Here is a 17,933-nt window from a genome sequence, read left to right as displayed (position 1 = left end):
CCTAATTCGGAATCAGCTGGCAGGCCAAAAGTGCTTTTGATGCCCTGGGTCGAGTCCAGGATTTGTAATGTTTATGCTTCAGCCTGGGAAGGCAGGAGTGACACGTGTTTGATTTTGTGGGGGAGAATCCTATTATAAAACTCACCCGGGTTCACGGGTCAAGCTCCACGTTTTGTGCTGAAGCAGGGAAGAGATGCGATCTTTTGATTGTAGATTTTTTTGGGAGGGATGCGTGCCTATAAGCGTAGCCAGATTTTTTTGGGGGGGGGCACACACACACACACAAGCATTTGTTGGGGGGGGCGGCAAACCTCAATTTCTAATTGCTTTGTATTGATTTTGATTGATAGAGGGGGGGGCAGCCGTCCCCCTACTCCCCCCCCCCCCTTGGCTAGGCCCGTGTGTGTGTGTTTCCCTGTGTCAAAAGCAAAAAAGACCACGTTTCCCATGGACTGGGTCCCACACTCGCCCAGCCAGTGGTGGCGATGGGAAGGCGCTCTGCACATGCTCCTGAGCCCCCTTTCCCTGCCGCCTCCCCTTCCGGCCGTGGGGAGGGCGCTCTGCACATGTTCAGAGCCCTCTCCTCCCCCCACCCCCGCTCCCTCATGCGCTGAGGAAAGAGGTTCCGGGGACGGAGCCCCTCCAGCCCGGAGAGCAGCGGGAGCGGAGGCGGCGGAGGCGCCGGCGCACGGAAGACGAAGCAGCCCGGCGGCTCCAGTCAGGGGGCCTCCGCCGCCGCCGCCGCCGCCATGGCCGCGCCTGCTGCCGCCTTGCTCTGGCTGCTTCTGCTGGCCGGGCCCGCGCCGTCCTCTTCGTCGTGGGGCAGCCCGGCGGCCGGGGGCGGCGGCGGCGGGGGCGCGGGGTCCGCCGGCGGGCGCGGGAGGGAGGCCGACCCCGGCGGGGCCCAGGCGGGCGAGCAGCGGCAGCGCCACGACTCCTCGTACGGCACCTTCGCCAGCGAGTTCTACGACATGCGCTTCCTCTCGGACGAGGGTGAGGGGCCCAGGCCGGCCCAGGGACGCAGCCGGGCGGGCGGGCGGGCGGGAGAGGGGCTTCGGAGGAGAGCGCGGCCGGGGGGCCGGCGGGAAGGCCTTCCGGCGGCGGCTCCCTTCGCCCCCTTTCCCCCTTCAGGGCTCCTCGGGCCCGCCGCTCGGAGCCCCGCAAGCAGCCAGCGGGGATCCCCCGGGATTAAGCGGGCGCCGGGTGGCGGGAGAGGCGAACCGACGCCTCCCGGGACCAGCCTGTTAAGAAAGGCCTTAATAATAATGATGATGATGATGGATCTGGCCAAAGGCCTTAATAATAATAATAATAATAATAATAATAATAATAATAATAATAATAATAATGCTGGATCTGGCCAAAGGCCTTAATAATAATAATAATAATAATAATAATAATAATAATAATAATAATGGATCTGGCCAAAGGCCTTAATAATAATAATAATAATAATAATAATAATGATGATGATGATGATGCTGGATCTGGCCAAAGGCCATAATAATAATAATAATAATAATGATGATGATGATGATGATGGATCTGGCCAAAGGCCTTAATGATGATGATGATGATGATGATGGATCTGGCCAAAGGCCTTAATAATGGTGATGATGATGATAATAATAATTGCTTTTTTCTGGGGGTACGCAGGGGTACACATACCCCTAAACATTTTGTCAATCGAAGTTTGGCCTCATTGAGTGGCAGTATTTCAATATGAGTAGGAAAAGGAGAGTATCCCTAAACGTTTTTTAAGAAAAAAAGATGATGATGATTTTCCCTGACGGGAACTCAAGGAGGCTTGCGGATCAAAATAAGAACGCCTTAAAACAAGGGGGAGAGCAAACCCCCCAAATAACAAAGCAATTAAACTATATATGCCAGGATTATATCTCTCTATCCTGGCAGTTTGGTTTATTATATTCTGCCACATATTTAATTTTTTGCTTTGATTCCTTAAGGTTACCCTTTACAGATCAAAATAAGAATGCCTTAAAACAAGGGGGAGAGCGAACCCCAAAATTAACAAAACAAACATTAATAAATTAAAACTATATACGCCAGGGTTATCTATCTATCCCTTCAATTATATTTATATATATATATATATATATATATATATATATATATATATATATGCCCTGCCTCCCGCCCCCTAAAATAAAGAACGGCTAAAAACAAGTGGTGAGGAGCAACCCAAATTTAAAAAAAATGTAAACATTGATAGATTTGGAACTATATATGCCAGGACAAAACTTACTTATATGAAACTTTATTCTTTAAAAGAAAGTATATTCTGCCACATATTTAATTATTTGTTTTGATTCTTCAAGGTTATCCTTTTCCTACTGCTCCTCCAGTGGATCCGTTTGCAAAAATTAAAGTGGATGACTGTGGGAAAACAAAAGGATGCTTTAGGTTGGTATGAAACATGTTTGCTTTTAAGTTTATAAATGCTGACGTTCTGGCTCCCAAACATGTGCTGTCCATGAATTGTTTATATAAATGTTTAATACTAGTATACATTTATGGCTGTTACATTGCAGTCTTGAGCCCAATGGCATGCATGTTTACTGGAATTGAAATATATTTTACACTTAAGAACTCTTGTTTGCCAAACCTTATTTATTTTTTAAATATGTTTTTATTGTCTATTGCTTGTGGTTCACTACTGTGAACTCCTTTAGCGGGAAGGTTGGTATAGAAATGCAATCAATCAATCAATCAATCAATCAATCAATACATCCATCCATCCATCCATCCATCCATCCATCAGTCAATCAGTACATTTATTAAATTACCTATGTACTACCTTTTGGTGCATAGCCTACCCAAGGTTTTCTGTTTTCATAAAAACACAATCCATATAAAAATATCTCTTTTTTCTGGGGTAACCAAAATAACGAGACCGTATTACAGAAGCTATTGATAACCTTTCAGCTAGTAGTAGCCAGATTCGAAGTTGCAAAAAACTGGAATATGACTGAGATGTGAATGATTGATGCCTGAACTTAAGAGGTTATGGCACACAGCCATTGGACAGAAAGTTGCATTTAATTTAAGACTGGCAAAGACTAAAGTAATGATGATGGGCTCCTGTGTGACTTGGAACTTGTTTGCAGTATACATGAAGGAATTCGTGGCACTTGCCATACCAGCTTTGTTTCTTAAACTCAGACCGAGATTAACGCCTAAAGAAATTCCCCAAGTCTACTTTTGCTAAAAATATGGGTGGCCCAAATGTTTAGGTGGACCTTATTTGACAGATTGGTGTTGTATGGTGTCGTTGTAACTACCTGCTTCGTATCGTCAGCTTTTTAGTTGTATCTCTAAATGCTCAAAAAAGTTTAAAAACATAAGAGACATACAGTATGAGTTCTAGATATTTAATTCTAATAAACTGTTTCTTCTTCTTTTGATGTAACCCACTGTGCAACCCCAGGATGATGGATGAAATATAAATCTCATAAATAAATAAATAAATAAATAAATAAATAAATAAATAAATAAATGATGGAAAACTGTTCATTTTGACAGTGTAGACAAAATTGATTGATGATCTGGCCTACCTGGGTGTAGAAAACAGGAATAGCATCATCTACGTGGATAACAATTGAAGGATAACCTTAAGAGTAGAATGGAAACAACTTAGTTTGTTGTTTTCATTTTAAAATGCGTACATTGGAAAAGGATCTCAGAGACTTAATCACATTTTTAAAAAATAAATTGGCTTTTCTGTATCTCAGCCAATCAGAACTGTCTCCTTAAGTCTTTCATTCAAGAAATTTAGTATAAATTGTTGTTCCAGTAATACCAGCTCAGCTTAATAGGATATTCTTCGCTGCCAAACTTAAATGTTGCTAAGAACTTTTTTAAAAAACGTTTGTAGTGGTGTACTTAAGATTATATCAGGAAATACTTTAGCTTTAGACCCTTTCTTGATTTTACTGAATGTAATTGAGGAAATTATGTAGAGTGTATTGATTGCTGTGGTGAGTTATGGATGAAGCACTGGAAAGCCCCTCAACCTCTAGCAGTTTGGAAGTGGCTAAATCGCTGTGCTAGTGCAATGATTAGTGCTAACGCAATGGGACTCCATCCCCAAGTGTATGTCTGGAAGATTGGGGAAACCCCCATGGCGAATTTGGGTGGTGAAGGTTCCATTGTGCTAATAGATCCTGCAACTTAGCACTATGTTGAATATAACCCCAAGTTATTATAAAAAGTAATTCATGATTTGCTAAATAATAAAAACACCAGAGGCCCAATCTAGAGACATTTAGGCTTGGGTATCTCTATATGATGCCTACATTTGTGTGCTTAATATTGCTGTCCTATGCATACTCAGTGATTGGACTGCAGTGCTATTTGCCATAGATTTCCATCAGACAACCCTAAGTCAGTAGCAAATTTTTTAGCTGGATTGAAAGTACAGGTAGACTTAAACAGAAACGTTCCTTGTATATCTCTGAATTATAGGCAGTGATTTATTTGTCTCCTCTGTCACATGTAGGTATGGTAAACCAGGATGTAATGCAGAAACTTGTGACTACTTTCTCAGTTACCGGAGAATAGGAGCTGACATAGAGTTTGAACTGAGTGCCGAGACAGATGGTTGGGTAGCTGTGGGATTTTCCTCTGATAAGAAAATGGTAAGATGGTGTTAATAATAACGAAGCACTGATTCATTTTTGAGAAAGAAAGGACATATGAATAAAAATTAAGTTAATGTATTGATTTGCACGGGACACGGGTGGCGCTGTGGGTAAAACCTCAGCGCCTAGGACTTGCCGATCGCATGGTCGGTGGTTCGAATCCCCGCAGCGGGGTGCGCTCCCGTCGTTCGGTCCCAGCGCCTGCCAACCTAGCAGTTCGAAAGCACCTCAGGGTGCAAGTAGATAAATAGGGACCGCTTACCAGCGGGAAGGTAAACGGCGTTCCGTGTGCTGCGCTGGCTCGCCAGATGCAGCTTGTCACGCTGGCCACGTGACCCGGAAGTGTCTGCGGACAGCGCTGGCTCCCGGCCTATAGAGTGAGATGAGCGCACAACCCTAGAGTCTGGCAAGACTGGCCCGTACGGGCAGGGGTACCTTTACCTTTACTATTGATTTGCACAATTGTATACTTGGACATGAAATGGTAAGTTAGAAAAGTGTTAAAAGTAAAACGTTTCCATTTTATGCCCAAGGTCCACTTGTTTGATGTTAGACTGGGTGCTCAAGCAATGGGGACTGAAAACACAAGAGAGGGCAATTCTTTTATGCCATTCTTGATGTTGGACAGGTCCTTTCTCTTTAAAAAAAATTTTTTTTAATTGATTTTCAGGTAGTTTAAAAAATAATAATCCCCAGAAGTAAAGTACAAAATATGACAATGTCATAAGCATATTGTACAACTTTCGTATTTGTCAAGGGTGCCCACAAACACCAAATTAATAGTGCCCCCAAGCGCTTTGAAAAAATAAGACTCACATTGTCCATCAAAGCAGATGGCAAAGATTATTGGAATTGTTTGAGGGATATATGAAATAAAGAGCTCTTTTCTCTTTGTCTGATGAACACCCTCTCTATTTCTACCATAATTTACCACCAGCGTGTTAGGGTTGCTTAGGGCGCTGCTATGGATGGTGTGTGCTCAGCGTCAGGGCATTCTTTGGGCACAGAGGGAAAGAAAGTTGTGAAGCATCAGCACATGTGAATGGCCAAGCAGTAAGAAGGCTTTTGCTTATCCAGGCCTGGTATAAATAAATAGCAGAAGGCCTGGTCAACAGAACAGTGCAGTTCAGGCTTGAATGCCCCCACCTTTCAGTTCAATGTTGAGATTTGAAGTCTGGAGCTAGAGATCACAGCCTCCGAACATGGGCTTGCTAGTCATCCTGACGCTGTTTACCCTGTCAGCAACTGGGGGGGTACTTGGTACTTGTCTGGTGGCAAAAATCTGCTTTAAAGCATCTCAGATGAAGCTGTAAAGCACTGTGGAGCGTTTGTCAGCCCGAGGAACATACCCTTCTCGCCAGTCTTCTGCCAGTTACATGCCAGTAGTGGGCGGGGCCAGAGAGAAGGTGGGCAGAGCAATATGTCTAAATTTTGCCTGTGTGCAACTGGGTAGTTTCTACGCACCCACACACATCCTGCTCTAGCTTGTCTCTAGAAAGTAAACATTACTAATTATTTTTACTAAGCAGCATGCAGATAGGAGTAGAAAATAGGAATAGGGGAAAAAACCTGTTGATGCTTCACAGCTTTTCTCAAGAGATCACATTTTCCAGAACACAGAATACTCACCCATTTGTTTAGTCATGGGGCCAGACTTGCCATGTTCATGCATACAGCATAGCAGCAGAGTTAAAAGCAACGTGCACAAGAAGGGGGTCAAATCCTCTCCCATTTTACCTTTGTGTGCTCGTTCAGTAGAGGCATTTCTGTCCCAGCTCTTCTGTTATTGGAGGTGGGTTTGGGAGAAAAGTGCTTGGGGTGATGGACCTTGTCAAGCATTCAGCTTCCCTCACACAGACACCAATTTGATGTCAAACTTGGATTTGCCCATCCTGACTTGCACATGAACAAGGCAGGTACATGGACAGCAAATAGATATGACAGGAGTAGCCCTATTCTAATCCCTAGAAAAGTCATAAAAAGAGACATGTTGGAAATGCCTGTTTTCAGCCTTCTTGGTATCTCTTGGGTAACCCATTATTGTTACTAGGAGAGTGTAGCTGGCAGAATCTAGGCAGGGGGTAAGTATCTGTTTAAATCAGGAAGAACTTTCTGATAGAATCAGCCTATATATACACCCTTGTGCAAATTAATTGAAACAAAGCATGTTTTCTATCTTACTCGTAATCCTGTACTCAAAACAAACACAAAAAGTCAGTTGATGACTATGGTGTCAGAAGCCTGCAGCCAATAGAAGGAATGATGCGCTCGCCACAATATATTGAGGTTCTACGAAAGAGAATTATTCCAGAGCTGGAAAAGAGGTATCTTGACGGTACTGGGATATTGCAGCAGGACCTAGCCCCCTGTCACACATCGAAAATGGTGAAGAAATTCATGACAGAGCAGCAAATACAGGTACTTGATTGGCCAGGGAATTCCCTGGACGTAAATCCCATTGAGAATATGCAAAAGTCGCCTCTGTGCTGTAGACTGTACAACTATGGAGAAGCTCATTCAGGCCTTGATTCAAGTGTGGTACAGGCATCCGAAAATCAACAGTGACTGTTCGAAATTAGAAGACTCCATGCCAAACCGTGTTCAAATGCTGCTTAAAAATAGCAGAGGTCCTATCCGTTACTAATGTACATATATGTGAGTTTTGTACATGTACATGTGAGTTTTGTACAATAAACTACATTGTTTGTTTCAATTAATTTGCACAAGGGTGTAGTAGGGACACCTCTTCCTGATTAAGAGATTTGTTACTGTTAATGGTTTGTCTGTGATTTGAAGACCTCATGTGAACAATTCCTTCGTTTCTAATGGGTACAGGTGATGTCACAGTGCAATTCTTATTTTGGTTTCTCCATTTAGGGTGGAGATGATGTCATGGCCTGTGTTCACGATGACAATGGAAGAGTCAGAATACATCACTTCTACAATGTTGGACAGTGGGCAAAAGAAATCCCAAGAAATCCTGCTAGAGACGAAGAAGGTCTTTTTGAAAACAACCGCGTAACATGTCGATTCAAGCGTCCTGTGAAGGTTCCTAGAGATGAAACTATTGTAGATCTTCATCTGAGCTGGTATTATTTATTTGCTTGGGGCCCAGCAATTCAGGGTAAGTTGCTCTTCTTTTGAGTTTCTAATTAACTGCAGTTAATTTAAAGCAGCAGTGTTTTCCAGGAGGAATGCATGAAGTTAGCAATATCTAATCCATCATGTATTCACCATAAGCAGAACTAACTCCATTCCACTGTAGTTTGCATGATTTGTATTTAAGCTGTCATTGCTATGCTTTATTTTTTAGTTCATGATGTCACTTGAAGTTACATAGCACTCCAGAATTATTGTAGTTTTGTCTCTTATCTCAATCCAAAGCATGTTCGCTCAACCTTATTAGGGAGATCTCCCCAATAAGTAAGTATACTTAGGTTTTTATTGTAGAGAACTCAGTTCCTTGCACTATGCCTATATGCTGGCAAGGAGACCTTTGCGTTCCCAGGAATTGGCAGCTGTTACAGATCCATGCATAGCTTTCTTTGCTGTAAGAAGATACCTCGCAAAGGACCAAGCCAGGGGTCTGCAACCCGCGGCTCCGGAGCCGCATGTAGCTCTTTTACACCTTTGCTGCGGCTCCGGGGCGGATACTAGCAAGGGGAGGAGGCGCATTGTGCGCTCCGACACTCCCCACTGTGGCGGGCACTGTACTTGCTGTGACATCACATGGGGGCGGTGCGTGCGTTAGTCACGCACCGTCCCATCACCTTCCCGCCTGCCCGCTACATTGTAAGGGGCATGTACGCTGGTCACTGCATTGAAAGGGGGCATGTACGCTGGTCACTGTTTTGAAGGGGAGTGAAGAACACACACACACAAAAATGTAACTTGTTAATTTAACGTTTATTTCTACGAGAAGTAATTCTGAGGGGTCAAACAAAGAAATAATAAAAAAGTGACCAAAAAGTTATTTTTATAATGACGAGTTTTGCGGCTCCCAGTTTTTTTTTTCTTTGGAAACGGGTCCAAGTGGCTCTTTTTGTCTTAAAGGTTGCAGACCCCTGGACCAAGCCATACCAGACTACCTTGCTACCGTCTTTGATGTAGGAATGCATGCTTTCCTTTGCACATTAAAAAAAGAGCAAAATACAGTGGAACCTCGGGTTGCGAACGTGATCCGTGTGGGAGGCAGGCTTGCAACCTGCAGCGCTGCATCTGCACATGCGTGGCTCGCGATTTGGCATTTCTGCGCATGTGCAAAGGGCGATTTAGTGCTTCTGCACATGCGCAAGTGCCAAAACCCGGAAGTAACCCATTCCGGTACTTCCGAGTTCGGTGCAGTTCGCAACCCCAAAACGCATAACCTGAAGCGTCTGTAACCCGAGGTACCACTGTATTGGATCAGACTGACCATTTTGAATGCTAGCTAGTTAGTGAGAAATAGAGTTAACTTCTTAAGCAACCCTGCTCAATTTCTTGCTCTCTGTTCTTTAACTATTTTAGGTTCTATAACTAGGCATGACATAGATTCTCCACCTGTCTCAGAGCGCGTGGTCAGTATTTACAAGTACGAAGATATTTTTATGCCGTCAGCTGCCTATCAGACCTTCTCTTCTCCGTTCTGCTTGTTGCTTATTGTTGCATTGACATTCTATTTATTGATGGGAACCCCATGACGACTGCAAACAGAGACCATTTGTTAGTGAGCATTGCTCAGGACAGGAGCTTTTTCTATTGGAAATGGTATCACTGGACACTTAGTTATTCATTGGCAGCTTGAGCTCCTCTGCTACCTGGGTCATAGTCGTGTGCCAAACAATCACGATATTTGAGAATAATCAAGGAACAATTGTAATTGGCAGAACATTTTTAGTAGATATATAACTTGTTTCATGAAAGATTAAGGCTGCGTTCCTTTTACTTACTAGGGAGGAAGCCTAGCCGAACACAGCATGACTTACTTCTGAGTAGACATAGAAAGGATTGCATTGTTAAACCTATGGGTGTGATGGTGAAAAATTATGAGAAACACGTATATTCTATTTCTTAACTCTAAATTACATTTAATTGAGCAAATAAAAAATAGAAATATATCATATTTCATGAGATTATTTAGGTAATATATGCTTAAATACTTACAATTTAAGTGTCTGGTCCCAGAGTCAAAATAAGGTTAATTATTTTTTTACCTTCCCAAATAAAATTGTGCATAAGCTTAAGTATTTACAGGGCTCTAAAACAAGTCAGTATTAAAAATTATCTTTTGGGATATGATAGAAGATAATCATTATTCAGCCAAGAAAATAACTTTTCTATCTGAAAAAGTCACCAACAGACCATTTAAAGAAAATGGCCACATTTTGCCTAATTTATTATTATTATTATTATTATTATTATTATTATTATTATTATTATTATTATTATTATTATTATTCTATGCTACTGGGAAGGGGGGCTGAGAGGTTGGTGGATCTTGTAGAACTTCCTTCTCTGCAGGCAGCAAGGGAAGCTCATCCACAAATGCCTTCTTGTTCGCTCCTCCACTGTTGTTGCTCTGACAGCAATGGGGCTGAGAAAGGGATATACTAGGCTGGAGGCGTGAAACCAGTGGGAAGGGAACCATTTTAATAATGTTTGAAGGGGAAAAGGGGAAAGAAAAAGTCATTTACCCCCAACTAAAGCTAAAGCAAGTCCGGCAGGGCTTAGGAAATTATAGTTCCTCTGCCCCCTTCAAATTATTTCATAGGCAAAAGTAGTGCCATTGGAAAAGTTCTCCTACAAGTATACAAACAAGTGAAAATAATAGCTAAGTTTCCAGTATGGAGTGTACATTTTCTGGAAAAAGCAGCACTATATGAGGTAAGTGACTTAAAAGAAGATGTTTACATGTGTATATATTTTGACACAATTTGTGTTCAGTTTCTTATGTATGCATAAATGTGAAGCAAGTGAAAGAAGAAAAAAAGAACCCTTTTATCTTGTATTTTTCCTTTATTTGAAATGATGTCTCCAAGGGTACGGAAATATAATTTATGTTGCTGACATGGAATCAATAGACATGGAATCAATATAAAGGAACGACTTGTTCCTCAGAACTATGAATGAACTAAAAAGTGTGTTTGAACTAAATGTGTATTTCTACAAAATGTTCAGTACATGGAAATGTAAAAAGAGGTCAGTATTATGTCAGATTTACTGTGTGAAATATGAGTGACAAAAGATAAGTAAAGATAATTTGATGCAGTTTGCATTCTGACTTTCTTTTGTTAGGCTTTATACCTCACAAACATTTGCTTAAAACAACTATGATCTCAGTGCATTTGAAGCATCATCTCCTTGGTGTATAACACACACACACACCCTCCGCCAAATGAAGTAAAAAAATGAGTTTGTTTTCAGTACATGTACAGAGGAAGCCAGGCTGAAAGAGGAAGTGGAGGAGTTAGCAGCCAGCGGCAGTCAAACTTAGCTCATTGCAGCTTCTGTGAGCTTGTGAACAGGGGCATTTAGTGGGGGAGTTTAAGGGGGAGATCCAGAGTACTGGGAGGTCAAGGGAGCTGCTGCAGTGACCTGCAACATCCGTGCCATGTTTGTCTTTCTGCCGGAGAATATGCAAGCTGGTTGTTTTGCTGGAAGAGAAGGTGCAGCAACTTGTGACCCACCTAGCCCCAGCTCAAGCAACGGGACAACATGCAAAGTTTCTCGATAGAGCTGAGTCGACTGTGATGGAGCAGCAAGACAGACGGGGTGCCCCCAGGGAGGAGGAAGATTGCCCACTTCGTATGGAAGCTGCAGTTATTTACAAACCAAGAAATAGCAGCAACAAGAAATAGCATATGCAAAACCACAGAGATGCCTCCAAAATCCTCCACCTCCTCCCAAGGCCTGGATGCACTAATAAAAGTTTTTTCCAATAAAGATACAGCATTTGTATTCCACCGCATACCACGAAGTTCTCTGAGTATTTGCTCATAAAATTGTAGAGTTGGAAGGGAACTTGAGGGTCATCTAGTTCAGGGGTCTGCAACCTTTAAGACAAAAAGAGCCACTTGGACCCGTTTCCGAAGAAAAACAAAACTGGGAGCCGCAAAACTCGTCATTATAAAAATAACTTTTTTGTCACCTTTTTTAATATTTCTTTGTTTAACCCCTCGGAATTACTCCTCCTCATAGAAATAAACGTTAAATTAACAAGTTACCTTTGTGTGTGTGTGTGTTCTTCGCTCCCCTTCAAAACAGTGACCAGCGTAGATGCCCCCTTTCAATGCAGTGACCAGCGTACATGCCCCTTACAATGTAGTGGGCGGGCGGGAAGGTGACGTCGGGACGGTGCGTGACTAACGCACGCACTGCCCCCATGCAACGTCACAGCCAGTACAGCGCCCGCCACAGTGGGGAATGTCGGGGCGCACAATGTATCTGCCCCGGAGCCGCGGCAAAGGCGTAAAAGAGCTACATGCGGCTCCGGAGCCACGGGTTGCAGACCCCTGATCTAGTTCAACCCCCTGCAAGGCAAGAATCTCAGCTAAAGCATCCATGACAGATGGTCATTCAACCTCTACTTAAAAACCTCCAATGAAGGATGCAGTCCGTCGGTTGGGTCTCCAGCTCAACCTACTAAGGTGCAAACATTAAGCATTGCAATATACACCAGTCCAGCTAGTGGCAGCAGCAGTCTCTGGTAAGACCTCCCAAATCAGCTGAGCAAGTTGCAATATTATTTGCAATAACTGAGCAGATTGCAGTAGTCTGACCAGCAGCTGTTAACAGAAAGGATGTGTACCTACAATTTTGCCCATGGTATGATTATTTTCCACCTAGTCATTTTGATACGTTGGCACCCTATTTTCAAATTTTAACAATTCCAAAATACTGACGTGCTTTCACTTACGCAGTATTAAATATACTGCCTTCAGCTGTACTTGAGGGTTGATTTCAAAAATTTCCACTGGAAAAACATTGATGCCCATGTGGAGACGGCAGTATTGAATCAGTAGTTCATATGCTTCTAGCTTGCTCTCTTTATAAAGATTTGAGGAGTAAGGTTATTACCCCTCTACTACTACCCATACTCAACCATTGCTGTGTCCTAGCAGATTAAGATAACCAGGTGACAGCAAAAACTGATGTCAGATATCAGTCAGTAGAGCATGGGACTCTTAAATTCAGGGTCCTGGGTTGGACCCTGTTGGACAAAGGATTCCTTGGTTGCCCTAAATGACCCTCTTGGGTCCTTCCAATTTTCTATGAATGTGTTTTTTTAAAAAAGCAAGTTATTTTTAAAAAAGGTTTCTCGCACAGCTATCTGCAAGCATGCTCTGCCTCTACGTAATTGGCATAATAAAAGCAACAACTCAGAAGCACAAAAGGGAACGCCTATTGGTGTGAATGGGAACCCAGGCTTCCCTGCTAAGACCGCATTTCCCAGGACCCTTCAAACCCACGCCACAACCTGGGAGGATGAAAAGAACTACATCTCCCAGCATCCCCCGTGGGCTCCAACCAAAGCCACGCCCTGAGGAGAAAAAAGAACTACATCTCCCAGCACGCACTGAGGCTCAAGCCGAACTGAGGCTCCCCTGCTAAGACCGCATTTCCCAGCACCCTTCAAACCCATGCCACAACCTGGGAGGATGAAAAGAACTACATCTCCCAGCATCCCCCGCGGGCTCCAACCAAAGCCACGCCCTGAGGAGAGAAAAAAACTACATCTCCCAGCACGCACTGAGGCTCAAGCCGAACTGAGGCTCCCCTGCTAAGACCGCATTTCCCAGCACCCTTCAAACCCACGCCACAACCTGGGAGGATAAAAAAGAACTACATCTCCCAGCATCCCCCGCGGGCTCCAGCCAAAGCCACGCCCTGAGGAGAAAAAAGAACTACATCTCCCAGCGCCCCGCCTAAGCAGCCTCCTGAGGGGAAAAGAAAACACTACAGCCCCCAGCATCCTCCGCGGCCCCTTCCTCTGAGGCGGCCCCTCAGCCGCGGTCCGGCGTCGCCGGCGCCTTGCCCATGGCCGAGAGCGGGGACCGCGGCGGCGGCGGCTCGCCGAGCCCGGAGCCCGCGGCGAGCCCCAGCCCTCCCGGCCGGCCGCCCTCTGCGCTGCCGCTGCCCCGCCTGGAGAAGCCCCTGCGGCAGGCCTTCTACAACACGGGCGCGCTGGTGCTGGCGGGGCTGTGCTGCGGCGCGGCGGTGCTGGTCTACTTCATCCTGGAGGCCTTCCTGCGGCCGCTGCTGTGGGCCGCGCTGTGCGGCACCTTCCTGCACCCCTTCAAGAGCTCCCTGACGGCCCTGGGCCGGGCCTGGCTGCGCCGCCTGCGCCGCTCCGGGGCGCCCGTGCTGCCGGCCGCGCTGCTGCTGCCGCTCTGCTTCGCCAACGCCGCCGCCGAGGCGCTGGGCCGCCAGCTGCTCCGCCGGAGGAGGCTCCTGGTGCTGCTGGGCGCCGGCGGGCCCGCGCTCTACGGCTGCTACGCGCTCGGGGCCTCGCTCGGGGCCCGCGCCGCGCTCGCCCAGGCCGCCGGGGTCATCGGCGCCGGGCTGGACTGCTTCAGCAGCCTCTGGGTGAGTCGGGGCGGAGGGAAAGAGAGCCTCCGGGGCATGTGCAGAGCGCCCCCCGCCCCTTAATCGCAGCCCTCTAAAGCGCGCCCGCCCACACACGTGCACTCCCTCGGTTGGGGCAAGAGGATGCGGCTTCCCGCAAGGTGGTTGCCCTTTGGTAGACCGGATTATGCCAGGAAGAAAGAGGGGAAGTTGATTCAAGTTTCCCATTGAGAATGCTTCACACCTACACGGTGGCGCAAAACTGACCACTAAACCAGATTAGGAAAAGGGACCCCTGACCATTAGGTCCAGTCGTGGCTGACTCAAGAGCAAGATGAGGGGCAGCAAAGTGCCAATACAAACAGGTCCAGAAGAAGAGATCTCAGTAACAACTCACTTTTTAGGTGCCCAGTTTCCAGTGGTTGCTTGTCCTTCAACTGCTGCAGTTAGCTCACAAGAATTGTAAAAGGTAAAGGGACCCCTGACCATTAGGTCCAGTCACAGACAACTCGGGGGTTGCGGCGCTCATCTCGCTTTACTGGCCGAGGGAGCCAGTGTACAGCTTCCAGGTCATGTGGCCAGCATGACTAAGCCGCTTCCGGTGAACCAGAGCAGCGCACAAAAATGCCGTTTACCTTCCCACAGGAGCAGTACCTATTTATCTACTTGCACTTTGACGTGCTTTTGAACTGCTAGGTTGGCTGGAGCAGGGGCTGAGCAACGGGAGCTCACCCAGTTGCGGGGATTCGAACTCCCTGATCCGCAAGTCCTAGGCTCTGTGGTTTAACCCACAGCACCACCCGCGTCCCTCTAAACCAGATTACTTTGCAGCAAATAGGCTGCTGTTCACCCACCCACCCCTGGTTAGTACAAGAGAATGTGGCTTTGGCAGGGTAGGCTGTTTTAAACTAGCAAGAAGAAAGAGCAAAAAGCTGGTTTAAGTTTTCCGTTTTTAGACACCTTTACACCTAAACTGTGACCACTAAACCAGGTTCATTCACAACAAAGCTAGTATTATTTACATGATTTCATCTTTACAGGCTTTACATCACTTCTCATACTGTATATACATTTCACATGCTTTCCGTGTTTACCTAGAAAGCACGTGTCTTTGAACTATTAGGCTGTGTGGTTAGTAGGAATGTAGGAACTTGAACACTGGATAATTTTGTCTTCTTTCCTGTGTTGCTCTTTTGGTTTCACTCAGCCTTGGCCCAGCCCTACCCCTAACTCAAAATAAAGCAGCAAACAAGAATTAAACACTCATGGTCGATAAGTAGGGTGGTTAGATGATGAAAACCTGGGCTCCTTGAGCTTTAATGGATGTGGAAAAGGGAATTTTCAGCAGGTGTATCTTTCATGCTCTTGTGATAGATCACAGCACAATTTGATAGTTAACTGAGAAGGTGTGACAGAAGGTCTTGGGATAAACATAGAATATGTAAACTGTATCCTGCATAATGAATTGCAGTCACTGAAACATATCTTAAGATAATTTCAAGAAGGTGCAGGTCCCAGGAAAGATTGACCCATGGCACTGTGCACAGGGCTTTAATTGAGCGTTGGCTCTGCACTGGAACATGTCCAGTTTCAGCACCTAGGAGATGTGACATAATGGGTAATTTTGTTTGGGAATCGCCCACATCTTGAATATTTAATCGCAGCCACTTGGAACTGCGCCCACAGAGAGGTTAGAGGATGCAGCTTCTAGGAAAGCTTGAATCCTAGCAATATGGCTTCCTTTGAGCTGGGGCTACATTCTGGAACTTGCCTTTAACACCAGAGATCAGCCTGGAAGAGATCATCTAAACAAGTGTGCCTCAAAGTATGTGTAGAATACAGCATTCTGGGCTGACTACCCTATTGTTCTCTGATGCTTCCAGTTGTCCTTTTGATCCCCTCCCACCACAAAAGCAACCCTCCCTCCTCTGCCCCCTTCCCTCCTCTGTTCAAAGGTGTTTATTGTCTCCCCTATTTTCAAAAAGCCATCCTTTGATGTATCTTCCCTCTCTCTTCTGCCCTTTGTCTCCAAACTCCCATTGTGTTTGACTTCCCTTCTAACTCAGATCTTGATTTTTTCTGTCTGATATCTACTCCTTGGATTCTATTGAAACTACACGCACAAAACTATTCTGCCCTCATTCTTTACCTTTATCACTCTCCTGCTTCATTCCTTTTATGTCTTGGTCTAGGTGTCTATGGTTTTGTCTTGATATGGTTCTTTCCCCTACCAGTTTAGGCTGAGGTCCTAACCTCACTTATCTGGAAGTAAGCCCCACTTAATTCAGTAGGACTTACACATGGTAAGAATGGAGCTGTTAATCATTCTTTCAGTTTTATTATTTTTTCAGCTTATATACCACTCTTTATCAAAATATCTCAGGGTGGTGTACAACATTAGAAACACGATACATCATTGCATAGTAAAAGGCATACTGACAGACAGATTAATAGTAAAATAATCATAGTAATAACAGCCCTCTCCCCCACACTTTCACAGACCATAGATTATTTAATAGCCATAGGCCTAGGTAAAGAGGACTGTCTTTGCCTGGCGTCCAAAGACATTTAATGATGGCGCCAGGTGAGCCTCTCTGGGGAAAGCATTTCAGTGTCACATAGTCAAGGCTCATCCTTGGGTTTTTTTTCTCTGCTGAAGTCCCTTGGGATTTGTTTTTGGCCCTCAGAACACTGTTTCTGGTTGATGGTATCAGCACTCACTGCTTTCTGTGCCACATATGGATGACATCCAGCCTTACCTTTCTACTCCTGAACTGTCTCCCTTTCTTCAGTCCTGCATCTCCAGCTGACTCTCTTATCATCACATGCTTTTTGGTCATTTCAGTATGTCCAAAGCCAAACTTTTAATCTCCCTTCCCAAGTCCTACTCCCTCTTATGCTTGTTTATCCATTGACAAAGTTACAATCTACTCTGATGAACAGTCATGAACAGCTTTATGGCTGAGTCCTCCTTGTTTCTTGTGTTCAGTTTGTTACCAAGTAGGGCTGTGCAATAAATTGCCGTATTGTTGAATACCAGTATGGAAATAACATCATGATAAGTGTTTCAACAAGGCAATATACTGGTGAATCAAAGGTGGAGACTTGACAGCTTTCCAGGGGGTAGGTTGGCAGAAGGTTGGCAGTTCGAATCCCCGCGGTGGGGGTGAGCTCCTGTTCCTCGGTCCCAGCTTCTGCCAGCCTAGCAGTTTGAAAGCACACCCAAAAAAGTGCAAGTAGATAAGTACGTACCGCTCCGGCGGGAAGGTAAATGGCGTTTCCTTGCGCTGCTCTGGTTTTGGTGTTCAGTTGCGCCAGAAGCAGCTTAGTCATGCTGGCCACATGACCCGGAAAAACTGTCTGCAGACAAACGCCTGCTCTCTCGGCCTGTAAAGCAAGATGAGCGCCACAAACCCAGAGTCATCTGTGACTGGACTTAACTGTCCGGGGTCCTTTACCTTTATCTTTTTGCTTGCTTGCCCTCCCTCTTCCCCTTTGATAAAAAGGGAGAGATTGATGGCTTTCAGGGGGACCGTTCTGTGGGGGGTGGGGGTGGAATGGAGTGGAGAAGATTTAGCTGGCTGCCTTATGCTGAAATGGGAGCTTGGGTACTATGTGAGAATGATGGGGAGGGTGTCTGTCGGCAAGCGGTGCAAGCAGATGCATGTCTACTCACAAGCAAGCCCTACTGAATTCAATTGGGCTTACTCCCAGGACAGTAGAAGCAAG

The 17,933-nt window shown here is 45.2% G+C and overlaps 2 protein-coding genes across 4 annotated transcripts in view; both read left to right on the top strand.

Annotated features, from left to right (window-relative positions):
• The first annotated feature begins 511 nt into the window (after positions 1 to 511).
• Positions 512 to 9,936, top strand: FRRS1L (ferric chelate reductase 1 like). Its single transcript, XM_028703033.2, has 5 exons — positions 512 to 993; positions 2,340 to 2,424; positions 4,520 to 4,658; positions 7,539 to 7,785; positions 9,168 to 9,936. The coding sequence occupies exons 1-5, from the start codon at positions 750 to 752 to the stop codon at positions 9,338 to 9,340; spliced, it is 888 nt and encodes a 295-aa protein (XP_028558866.2). The 5' UTR covers positions 512 to 749; the 3' UTR covers positions 9,341 to 9,936.
• Positions 9,937 to 13,565: 3,629 nt separating this feature from the next.
• TMEM245 (transmembrane protein 245) overlaps positions 13,566 to 17,933 on the top strand; it is a 55,171-nt gene continuing 50,803 nt past the window's right edge. Inside the window, exon 1 of one of the 3 annotated variants that reach the window (XM_077917626.1) lies at positions 13,566 to 14,225. In XM_077917626.1, the coding sequence (XP_077773752.1) occupies positions 13,677 to 14,225 (549 nt within the window). In that variant the 5' untranslated portion in view covers positions 13,566 to 13,676. The remainder of the gene's footprint in view (positions 14,226 to 17,933) is intronic. The other 2 variants (XM_028703024.2, XM_028703023.2) reach the window with 2 other exon arrangements.

This window comes from Podarcis muralis, chromosome 13, assembly GCF_964188315.1.
Source record: "Podarcis muralis chromosome 13, rPodMur119.hap1.1, whole genome shotgun sequence".
Classification (NCBI taxonomy): Eukaryota; Metazoa; Chordata; class Lepidosauria; order Squamata; family Lacertidae; genus Podarcis; species Podarcis muralis.
The sequence above is the reverse complement of the archived record's forward strand: the minus strand, read 5'-3'. Positions and strand labels throughout refer to the sequence as shown.